The sequence below is a fragment of the Argiope bruennichi genome, chromosome 8 (assembly GCF_947563725.1).
Source record: "Argiope bruennichi chromosome 8, qqArgBrue1.1, whole genome shotgun sequence".
Taxonomy (NCBI): Eukaryota; Metazoa; Arthropoda; class Arachnida; order Araneae; family Araneidae; genus Argiope; species Argiope bruennichi.
In genome coordinates, this window is record NC_079158.1 from 39967145 (window position 1) to 39979912 (window position 12768).

Below are 12768 nucleotides of genomic sequence, written 5' to 3' on the forward strand. Positions count from 1 at the left end.
TTCTAAAAAAATTTGTGTTAAACCCGCTCAGAGGAAGTCTGCCTGTCCTGTTGTTCGAGTATAATTTAATAGTATAGTACAAAACTAAGTGCGCTAGAGAGATAAAATTCGATGCACAGATTTTACATCTATAGTGTAGATTCCTGTCAAATTTTATGCCAAATTCAACAAGGATTTTATTGTCTGTTGATCTATACATTCAGATTCAGGCAAACGCGACAATTCAAAAACTCTATGACTAAATATCTGAAATTTGTTATGGGATTTTGTTACTACAATTGTTGTTCTATGCCACATTTTGAATTGGTTGGGAAAAATGCATCTAAAATAGAATTTGATTTTCAGATACTATTAATCGTACTCTAAAAACACGATAGATATAGTAAAAATGCTAAATTCACGACAAAGATTCACAAACACAGATACCATGTACACAGATACCATGCAAGATGTATACAGATATTGTACACAGATACCATTCAAGATGTTCTCTCGGATGGTACCTATATCAGAGAGTATATGTGAGAAAGTTTTCGAGAGAGCACTTTGGCTGATTTAAACAGTAAATACTTGAGTAGTGAACTGGAACATTGCTGGAATTGAAACATATCCTTATCTTTTTGATAATAGAGATAAGGACTTCAAAAACCATAAATTGAAACGGGATGGTTGGATGGCTGTAACGAAAAACATTATAGGTAACAAATAGCGCCAAAAAGAAGAAAAGGCAAGATTGGTAAATAGTAATTAAATGTCATTTTTAAGTTGCATTTAGCTAAAGTTGTATGTAGGTGATCATTAAAACCTACAAGACGTCTTTGTACATAAGATCATATAATTTTAATGAATTTTACACACAATTACTAATTTCATTGGTTAATATCTAGTATTGTGTACTCGCAAAAATTCCTGTTCCTATGTCTCAATGCGACAGAATGTCGTGCCAATGAAGTTCTTTTGGTACAATGTTAAAAGAACAATTTTGCTTTGGTACCGAACCTACAGGAGCGCAGAAGTAACTTTTGAAATAATCTCTGGTCTCAAATTCTAACATCTCTACCCTTTCTAAAACTTCCACTTGCAAAAAGATTTTGCAGTGAGCATGACAACATATATTGAAAACTGCAGCCGTCGCGACGTCTTACGAAAATGTGAATCTTGCTGGATGCTTGGATAATGACATCAGTCAATCAAATACTGGCATTGATAACCAGCACATTACCGTAAAAACCTATAGTACACGTATAATTTTTTTCCGCCATGATACAGTAGTTATATCATATCGACATTTATTGGCAATAATTGATTCTGCATACTTGTATTTAATGAATATACAACCTAAAAAACACAACAGGCTATATTAATGAAATCTGGCATGTGACCTTGACATCCAAATTGTAGATATGGGTTTAATTTTGAATAAAATCTATCAAATGGAAGAAGTATAAAATGCACATTCAACTTTTTGTCTTTGTTATGCTATGAATTTCAACATCAAAGGTGCCTGCCTAATTTTGTAATTCAAGAAAATAATTCAAATTGGATTAATTTTAGATAAATAAATTCTTCAATTTTTTTTTCAAGATTCAAATTTTGGCAATGAGATATTTTGAAAGTCATGTAATTGCCCTTTCTCATACGAAAAACTCGGTACCCAATGTCCCAATGTATATATATATATATATATATTTCGAGTGGCAGGCATGATTATATACAAGAAAACGCAGCGCGGCACACACAGAAGTAAGAAAAGGGAAAAAAAGCGGTCAAACAGATGATCACTAGCCTTATATAACATTGGATTTCCGGCCAGGCGCCAATTCAATACACGTGTGACCTTTGACACCTTTTGAAGGGTAAAAGTATCACTTTCATTTAATACGTAGTACTGATGGCGCATTATTTTTACAAAGGGATTCATTAAACCGAAAGTGGAATTGGATCACGGAATAAGAGAATATTTTAGAATGAAGTTACTATGGGCTAAATTAAGATAAAATCTTGGAAATTAATTAAATTAAAATATCATTACATATATATATATATATGATTACTTTTTATGATATTCATTATCACTTTCACTTTAATTTTAACAAGTGATGTGTTCATCTTTCATTATCTTCACCATCAATCAACATGATCAGAATAATTTTATAAAGAAACATCCAGCCAAAAAAAAAAAAAAAAGAAAAAGAAAAATAGACAGAAGGAAGTTCTAGATCAGTGTTAAAGAGAAAGTAAAAATGCATCTCTTTAGACAAACTTAAATGAAAGGGAAATTGACGATGACTCATTTTCCGCTTTTTTGTATACCAATAAACAAACATTCAAAACTCTATCTTCTTCTTTTGTCTAAAATTTCCATATTTGGTGACATCCCTATCAGATTAATAGTTCATAATCACAATATATAAGGTTGATTCTTCAGTGACTGTGCAATGCATCGTTTTTGGACAGCCAAATTCAACATTCCTAATCTCACGTAAGGAAAATGAAGTCCATCGGTTTTATTCCGATTCTGACTGTGTTCTGTTTAATATTCGTTTTCGGTAAGATATTTTCTTACTTATTTTATTCATTTTGTATTGTATTAATATTGCACTGTATTTATTTTTGTACATGCATGTATTTATTTTTGTACATGCATGTATTTATTTTTTAATGGCTTCTTCTTTTTTGTATTAAACTCAACAGCTTTAAAATCTCTGAGACGATTTCAAAATATATTATTATATTAATTCTGCTAGTTTTCATGACGTTTGTCTTCAGTGAAGTATTTTATTTTATTACATCATCGAATTTTGTATTTAATAAGCGAATTTCGAACTGTCAGATTATGTAATTATTATTTTGATTTTAGTTAAAGTAATAAAGATTCCTTCACTTCAATTTGAAGCATTTTTGCAACTCCGTATCTAATTTTGAACATTATTTTACTTAAAAAGAGATTTTTTGCAAGCCAGAATATATTTAAAATAATGAATTGCATTATAAAATATTGAATTAAAAGTGAAAAAAAATGGCATTTATGTTTGAAGATTTGAGTGATAAGAATAAATATTAAAGTTACATGTTATTAAATTTGGTGAATATTTTAAGAATTGGCAATTAATTCAGCTAATATTTACCGATTGAGCTTTTTCTATGAAAAAGACGTTGGTAGAATTAACAAGAGTTTAAAATAAAATTCAAGAAATTAATCATAGTTGATGGAGTAGAACAGATTTTTTCTACGAAAACTACTATTCTAACGATCAACTACTATCGGTAGTTGATCGTCGTTTTGAGGATCATTATTTTCAATCAAAATAATTTAAGATATGAATGCATTAATCTGGGGCATTCTTCTTGACGTTTATTTTCAGTAAGAGTTCAATTTTGTCTCTACTGAATTTTTAAAAAAATTGTATTTCTGAGTTTCAAATCTCGCAGACGTTTTCTTAACTCATTATCATTGAGTGAATTTTAGCACTTTGCTGTTAAATATCCTCAGGTGATTTTCAGACATTATAATTACATTAAGATATGGTAAAACATTCATTACTGAGTTTATGATGATGTCGAGTCCGCGTTACCACTGAAAGGGGGTGCAGTAGCTTCTGAGGGTAAATACACCTGAGCACTCGAGAGCAGAAGTCTGACTTCTAGCTCATAGGAAGATGAAACTCACACACATTCGCAAACACAACCCCTTTTTACAGGGGGCACATTCACACACAGAACAGATAAAGAACAGCCATGCCCGAACCGGGACTCGAACCCAGGACGTCCAGATCAACTGGAAGACGCGGTACCCCTAAGCCAGGACGCCGGCGTACTGAGTTTATAAATTTTTGGATAAAATGTAAGTAATATTTAATAGCTTTAGATTGTTTATTTCAAATAATATTTTAAATATTCATTAATTCTTCGTAAGGCAATGCAATCACTTAGATTTCATGCTGTTTTAATTTATTTACAGCGTCTTGCTTGATTTAGATATTTATTTGTTTGAATTCCGACCAATGCACTTTTCCTTAACCTGAGTGTGAAATAAAGCTTTGTGAAAATTTTGGAAATTTAGCTAAAAAAGAGTTTAAATTCTGTAGAAACCTTTTAGAATTCATTCATAAAAGTCCCAGTCTTCTCAGAAAGCATATTTCAGCAATATTATTCCACAAATAAAATTTATTTTCAGACCTTTTTTTACAACTTAAAAAAAAAAATAACAATTTTTAAAACTTTAATTCACAAATTAATTATTCACTGAAATGGACATTTTAAGATTTAATTTCATGACTATTTGATTTTTGATGACTTACCGTCATTGTAAGGAAATTACTTCTGTGTTAATCGCGCTTATAATTTCGATGAAATTTGCTATTTTTCTGTAAACATTTGATGAATCCTTAGATTAAAAATGTTTACAAATCCAGTGCTATCTATCTTGATCAAGGTCCAAATTTTAGAACCGTTAGTAAAAAAAAAGGATCACATCGTTATTAAAGAGCATGCAAAAGACCACTCTCTCTAATTTTTTTTTTTTTTTTTTTCATATTTGTTAGCGAAGAATTTTTAGGGTCTAAAAGTAAAATAATAAGAATGAAAATAAAATTATAGTATATCTGTACAAATCGGAATTATTTGAATATTAAATTTTGTATACTAAATGTACTGTTAGAAAAATATTTGCTTATTATTTGTCTAAGTCGATTCATGAGAATTTGCATAATTTGCTTCTGTTTAAATTTGCGATAAGCCACTTTCTGTTTAGAAATGAAAATATATCAGCAAATTTTGTAGATAGAAGATGAAATTTTATGTGTTTGAGTGCATGAAGAACATTTTAGGAAAGTACAAATATTTGTTTTAAATTTTTATTATCAACTTTCAAAAAGCCAAGCTGCTTTCAGAAAATTGTCCAAATTATTTAATGAAGCTATGTAAACAAGGCATCTATATTTAAGGAAATAAATGCTTGTTCTATTTTGTGTAAGAGTTTTCTGTACACATTTAATTGAATTTTCATTTTTTTTATTTGATTACAGTGCTTTCTTTCTTTTTTTCACAGATTCATGCCAAGGAAAAGCTATTAATGTGAGTAAAATAAAAACTTTATATATATATATTATTTCTTTTAAAAAAGGAGTTTAGATGAGCTAAAATAAAAATGATTTCATTATTAAATAGTGTTTTACATAAAAAAGACATTACTGGAGCAAGCAAATCAAAATATTTGTTTTAAATGTTTCTTTTTCTTCTTCTTCTTCTTCTTCAGAATTTAACTCTGACTTTCCTAAAAATGACTTTTTGCGAGAAAATTTTTAAATATTTTATAATTTTCAGTTTCTTTGATGTGAGTGGCAACACTGGCAAATGACTAAAAACATTCCTTAAAATATGAGCTTAAATTGCCTAATTTTGAAATTTTTTTCCTATCTGTTTCTCTTAATGCTAATCGACACTTTTGTAAAATTTTATAAACTATTTTTTTTCAAAAAAAAAAAAAAAAAGATATATTTAAATAATTTTTTAAAATGAAAAACATTTTCAATCTTTTCAAATATCATCAATGTAATTGCATTTGGTCATTTCTAACTTTGATGACCTGAATAAAAAAATTAGTTCTTCAATTTGTAGTACAGTAAATAAATGAGAATAATTAAATTTATCTTTTATTCATGCTCACGCTTGCAAAATATTAAATTTAAAATCATTGTGAATTAATGGGACTGTAAAATTATAAATTTGTAAAATTGTTCCTCACGCTAACATTAATAGTTTTTTTAATAAAGTGTAATCATTGTAAAATCAATAAAAATTTATGTCTTAAAAAATTTATTTGCTAAATTGAGCAAATTTTTTTTTCAGCCAAACTCTCTGTTCAGAGGGAATGAAGCTCCGAATGTAAACAAACCGTTGAGTCTTCTTCCTGATCTGGATTTGGGCAATATGAAAAAAGATCCATGGGTAAATCTTTCGATTATTGTAAATGTTGCCACCCAGCGTGGAATTTTTATGAATTTGTTCGAAAAAACGTATTTCAGACATTAGTGTTTTTAAATATCATGAAAGACATTGAATGCCATTTTTTTTATATCATCATGTGAGAACGTGATGTTGTTTTGGTTTGAGATTTTTGAAGCCACAAAATGCACGAGCAGAAAATTGACAATTTATCGCTTTTAGCATTATTAGAAAATGATAAAGAAGGTTGTCACATTTGGTGACTTATCGTCAACAAAAAGTTACAACTTGACGTGAAAGTCCGCCATGTGCCCGATTCGCCTGTCTGGCCAATAAAGGGCACGGTTGTAAGAAGTTATCGCTCGAAGAAGCACGGAGAAAAAAGTGGGAATGGATGCAAAACAGCGAGATTTTTAATAAACAACGAATTACATAATTTTAAATCCAACAATTGTACAATAAAACTTCGAAATGAGTAATGCAATTTGATCCAACATGTATAAAGCTTTCAATAAGGCATTTTTTTATTGCTTTTTTTTTATTGATTATAGTGTATAACAATGAAATCCTTCAGTGCATTAAGAGCTGTAGAAAATAATGTCTTATGATCTGCGAGAGCATATGGTTCGTACATATTTAATGAAATAAAAAAGTTCAGAAATAAAAACATTTTTTTATAAATTTCAATTTTTACTTCGAATTTATCAAAATAATTTCGAATATGAACAATATTTTGATATTATGTAAATAAGAAATTCAAGTAAGTTGCGGAAAAAATCGAATCATATTCAAAATTTAAGAATATAAAGAAAAAATCTTTTCAGAACCCCAAAAATCAAATTAGTGTTATGCAAGTTTTTAAAAATCCTTTCTAGTTTAAACACAAATTAAAATCAGCTTGAATGTTCTAAACACAATTTTCTCGCATTCTTTTTAATAACAGTGATATCCACCTCTCCTCCCCACATAAAAACAGAACACATACCAAATTGCATCTGTCCAGCTTAAAGCGGTCTTGAACTATCGAGTTTAGAGACATAATTCCAAATATCTATTTTCAGGATTCACAGAGGTCTTAAAGATGGGGACTCGCCGACTTTTTCGATAATTACCATCTATTCTCTTTGTCTATTTTGTATTCGAAAAAATAAAAATATTTTTTTTCTTTTTAGACCTTGGATTGACAATATTTTGTGATCGAATTTCTCCATACATACTTTAGCCATAAATACTTAGTTTGCAAGAAACTTAAAAATAGAAGATACATGCATCTAATGACTATCTTTTTTGTAATTTTGTCTTTCAGCCCAACAAGGTTGATCTAAATGTAGGACACAACTCCCTTAAAGGGATCATTGGTGGCACAATCTGGGAGGACAAAAACAAAGGCTTAAGTCTGGATCTAGATCTGAAGCCTGGCGTTAGATTTGAGGGTCGAAATTCAGCGCCAGTTCCTAACTTCAACGCATTAGGCACTCTCAAGTGGGGATTCTGGTAATGCTGCAAGCATTAGAAAGAAAATATTTCTTTTATGGTGTATATTGTATGTATTTCAGAAAGCATATTTCTGTTAATGTATTTCTCTTCAGTGCCAAGGTTCTTTTAATGATAAATAAAGAGATTTATATCCTATTTGTGATGTCATCAATGAACCAATTTTGAATGCTATTATTATTATTACGGAAAATTTATATTAAATGCTCACTAAGGAGAAAACTCAATTTATAGAATGCATTACAAAATAAACATTAAACACACACAAAATAAAAGTTGCATGTAGCGATCGATAAGAAAATAAATACACATAATGAAACATAATAGTATGTAATATGTGTATAGAGTCGAGCCAAAACTGTTAAAAATCAGACTTAAAATTAAAAAAAGCTGTAAAGTAAATTAAAAGTTGTTAGGCCTAGAACTGTTACGAATTTAAGAAAATTATTATATTTTTTTTCTCAAATGAAAGTTTTCAGAATATTTTTTAAAAATGTTTCTGTTTAAATCTGAGAGAATGTATCGAACCTGATCTTAGGTCTTGTTTAAGGATACAAGATCAGTTTTTAAAAATTTAAATTCAAATTGATTATCTGATTATTAATAAATTGAAAAGGCCAAAGTTATGTATGAACAAATTACATTAAAAATGAAAAGAAAAAAAAAGTCAGGATATATTTAAATATATATATATATATATATATATAAATAGATACACCAAAATAAGATTTCATTTCGTGTGATTTTTCTTTACTAGACATTGACGTTTTTTGTTTTTTTCTTCTTCTTTTTTAATTTTTTTTAATTTGTTCCTAATTTGAAACATGGTAAAAAAAAAAGTTGTGCAAGTTGTCTAGAAACCAGAGCAGCTAATAATGTTTCCATATGGGCCCGTGACTCATAAGGCCAACTCTGGCCTTCAGAAGTAATATAATTTCGTGTAGTGATTCCTCCTACAAACAACACGGGTATTTAGCAGGATCCAATTTTGGGCAGCGATATTTTCATAAATTATCACGAAGAAATGCTATAATCTCGCTAGTTTATTATTTAATATTTCAAAAAAAAAATTGCTTTAAATTGCTTATAGTATAGATGTAAACTATGTAAGTAATTCACATTCATAAGCTGCATTATGATTGAGGTTTCAGTGAAATTAAATTCATTTATGCTCTACCATAATGTCCAAATCTTGGAAGTTTTGAAACAGCTTATTTACTTACAGTTCATTGATTTTTCAGACATCTGTAGAACCACTAACGATGCTCACAATGAATTTAATTAAAATTTCTTTGCTGTTTAATAAATATCAAATGTTGTTCTTTTATCAACGCTTGAATTAGTTCATATAATAATAATAATAATAATGCGTAATAAGGTAAATATTGATATCATAGCTTAATTGATAATAGAAATTGTCTTAGATTTTGTGTAGTTTTAGACTTTTATTTAATTTGACTTGTTTCGTTTTATAAAGAGGGAATTTTGTAATTTATTTTTCACTCATTTTCTGATGAATATTAAAATTAAGTATTAAAATTTTGAGTATTTATATATTCTTGATGACACTATTTTAATATTTGCAGTATTTAATATTTCAATTGATTAATTTTATTTTTATATGTGGCGTCACCTAATATTACGTATTCGAAAGAAAAAAAAAGATTTTAAGATACTATGATAAGTATAATAATGAATTATAAATTAAAGACTAAAATGGAAAAAAAAAATAATTAAGAAACGATGTTTTTTTTTTATTACTTTAATAAAAGCGTTTAAAAAACTTTTTCTAAAATTTATTTGAAATATTAATAAATAAGCATTTGTAGAAAGATCACATAAATTCCCTAAATAGATAATAGCGTTAGATGTATATACACATCAATCTAGCTTCATTTTGAGGCGATTGATATGTAATTTTTTATCTATTAAAATTAAAATCTTATTCACTTTGTTAAGATTTTCTGCAAAATTTATTGAGCTCCCATTGTATTGCGTTCGGCGTTTATATTTACGCTTGACTTTAAAAAATAAACTTCTTAATTAACTGAAGAAAAAAAAAAATTCATGAAATGATATATTTTGGGAAGAAAAAAAAATTCCTCCCCGGCGGGGAATCGAACCCCGGTCTCCCGCGTGACAGTCGAGGATACTTACCACTATACTACCGAGGATAGGAGTGCTTGCCGAAACCCGGGATCGAACCAGGGACCTTTAGATCTTCAGTCTAACGCTCTCCCAACTGAGCTATTTCGGCACGTCTTGCAATTCTAAGATAAGTTTCAACTACACAAAGCTCCTTTTTCAGGATTGATAATTATAGTTTGAACGCGAGGAAGTTGATTTTCAGATATGGACCTTTCCACATTCTAATATATCAATGCTAGTAAATAAAAATCAAAAGATGATAATTTTCTTTTTAATTTTTTAATTCTTAACAGCAAGTTTTAGAATGATGAACTGCTTAAAAATTCATTGTATGAATATTCATATACATTATTGATTATTTATTAATTTAATATCCTTTTATTCATTTGAATTGTTTTTACTATTAAAAAATATATTGAAATTTAAAAACAGTATTGTAAAAAAAAATCAGGTGTGAATTAATTTCTTAAATAATATTTAACTTCATTATTGAAAATAATATAATAGTAAGAATGCAAAATGTGTTTCTAAAAATGATTAAGTGAATATTGAAGACTCTTAGAGGTGAATCCATGGATTTGCGGAAAACATCACACATATAAAATACAATTTAACTTATTAGTCATCACACTTCAAAATTATATAATTCATTCAACATTTGTATGCCTGTAATTCATTAATCATTGTAATAATATTTTTATTAATAACTAGCTTATATACACATTGTTGATCAAAAGTGAAATATTTTCATGTTTAATATTTTTAATGTACAAGCTATTTTTCTGTAATATTAATATACAAAACTTCTTTATTGCCTGAAATGATTTTTTTACAGTTAAAATGAGAATATCAATTGAACCAAACGATTTTTGAAAACAACCAATAGTTAATTTTCTCCGTAAGTTATTAATATTTATTATATCAGTATTTCAAATTTGGATCACAAGTACCACCTACATGTGACAAATACTGAAATATAAGAATTCGTTTTAAAGCAGTTAATTAGGTAGATATTTTTTCATTAATAAAAAAACATGAAAAATACCAGTTACATTAAAATACCAGTTGTGCCTGATAAAAGCAGATGATTAGCAGAAGAATTGTTTTAAAACCCTTAATTAGGTAGATATTTTTTCATTAATAAGAAAACATGAAAATTACCAGTTACATTAAAATACCAGTTGTGCCTGATAAAAGCAGATGATTAGCAGTTTTTATGAGGCACAACTGGCATTTTAATTAATTTTTGTGTTTTTTTATTAATGAAAAATTACCTACCTAATCGCTTGCTTTTAAACTTTCGTTTTCTTTAATTATTACTTCAGATTTCTCACTACAGGAAGTAATTTTTTTAAGTAATTAAATAAAGAGTTAAATTTTTACCAAAAACCATTAAAAATCTTTGTCAAACAAATCAACTAAAAAAAAATAACTTTTATATTAAAAAATAAATTGAACAAAAATGTCAAAAATAGAGTAGTTGAAAAGTCTCGTTACTTAACAGAAGAGTATCTGTAAATTTATTCATAATCGTGTGCCTTTATGCAATTATTAAACCTTTTAAAACTATTGATAATTGCACAAAAAATTAGTTTAATTAAAAAAGAATTTTGACATGGTATAAAAATATTTGTTGCGGGATAATTGGAAAAAATTGAACGATTTTTTCTGTTGTTTTAACTAATAAATATAAAAATTTTCCTAAATTCGCCCCAGTTAGTTTGAATATACGGAATAGATAAACGGCCACAATGATTTTTATTTATGCTAATTTTAATTTATTATTGCGTATTATTTATTTTTTATGAAATTAATTATTTTTTTTACTAACTGATATGCTTTAATTTCAGTAATTCAATCAGTTTATCTGAATTCACAGCAAAAATATTTACATAAGAATTATCGGAAGAAATCAGAATTCGTTCTAAAAGAATGCAATTGTAATTTCCCTAATTATTACTATCGAACGAATGACTATTACATTCTACATAATCAATCACTAAAACTGACTGATTTATGAAAATTTGAATATCCCTATTCAATAAAATCGGGTGATTTTACACTATTCATAAAACGTCTCAAAGATCAGTGTCCAGGGTTTCTCACGATTGATTAACCTAAGCTTATGGAAATGTTGGTTGTTCTAAACTATTCTATTCAAAACTTCACAAATTGATCAGATTCGATAGTAGAAGATAGAAACGTTAATTTTTTATTTATTTAAAAGTTAAAGTGTCAAGAATCGCAGAATATGATTCCTTAGGACCAAAAAGACTGCATAAAATTTAGACTTCATAATTTTTTGAAGCATGTTTATTGACCGAAACAAAATAAAATATTATTATTGAAGTCATTTAAATCCTATAGAAAGGTAAAACTAAAAACTGAATTTTATAATGAATAAGAGAAATTTTTGTTGAATAATTCTTTGAGATATTACATAAATTATGAAAGATATTTTGTAGATATTTACAAAAATATTGAAAGATGTTTTGCACATAAGATTTAAATACTGAAAACGCTGTTTTCAGTATTCATTTAAAAAAATGCTTGGGCTCAGGAAAAAGTGTGTTTTTTTAAATATTAATTGCAGTTCGATCATTTCCACTTTAATTTGAAATTTTGCAGGAGCTGACAGAAATTAAGAGAGATACATAGCACGAGGAAGGGAATGGTTTAAGATTTTTATGATAGTATGAAAGAGTTATATGACTTTCAAAATTTGAAACTCAAAAATATTTTTCTGAAGAAGCTATTAGGAGGCCAAATTATATAAAATATTTAATTGAAAATTTTAGCGAGCATTAATGCTAAAATTGTTAATCTGTGTCAAATTAATACCAGGAATTACATACCAAATTTTATCCATCTATTTCGTTATACAGTTTTGAATGATTTTATTTAGATATTGAAAGAAAGGCAGATCGTCTTATTTCCTGATTGGTTTCTAACATCTGATAAAATCTCCATGCTTGCTATAAAGACCACTTATCAAATTACAGTCTTCTGGCTTGATGAGTTTTTTAGTTATTCTATTGATATACATAAGAAGAAACAGTGACTGATAGATTTCATTTTATTGATTATTTTGCTAAAACATACATATGGAGAAAGAGAGCCTGACAGTTTTCATTTTATTATTTTGCTAAAACTATGAGAGAAGATTATGATAGACTACAT

At 27.8% G+C, this 12768-nt stretch overlaps 1 protein-coding gene and 1 non-coding gene across 2 annotated transcripts; one reads left to right on the forward strand and one right to left on the reverse strand.

The window, feature by feature from the left end:
- Nucleotides 1-2363: 2363 nt before the first annotated feature.
- LOC129981718 (uncharacterized) lies at nt 2364-7563 on the forward strand. Its single transcript, XM_056092671.1, has 4 exons — nt 2364-2549; nt 5051-5076; nt 5851-5949; nt 7253-7563. Exons 1-4 carry the CDS (start codon nt 2492-2494, stop codon nt 7442-7444), a joined length of 375 nt encoding a protein of 124 aa, XP_055948646.1. The 5' UTR covers nt 2364-2491; the 3' UTR covers nt 7445-7563.
- A 2061-nt stretch (nt 7564-9624) lies between these two features.
- Nucleotides 9625-9697, reverse strand: Trnaf-gaa (transfer RNA phenylalanine (anticodon GAA)). The gene has a single exon. It is a non-coding gene; the product is annotated as a tRNA-Phe (tRNA).
- Nucleotides 9698-12768: the final 3071 nt, after the last annotated feature.

Coding starts and splice junctions, on each gene's coding strand:
- LOC129981718 (XM_056092671.1), top strand. CDS start 2,492: ATGAAGTCCATCGGTTTTATTCCGATTCTGACTGTGTTCTGTTTAATA. Junction 2,550..5,050: donor CTGTTTAATATTCGTTTTCG/GTAAGATATTTT, acceptor TTTTTTTCACAG/ATTCATGCCAAGGAAAAGCT. Junction 5,950..7,252: donor ATATGAAAAAAGATCCATGG/GTAAATCTTTCG, acceptor TTTGTCTTTCAG/CCCAACAAGGTTGATCTAAA.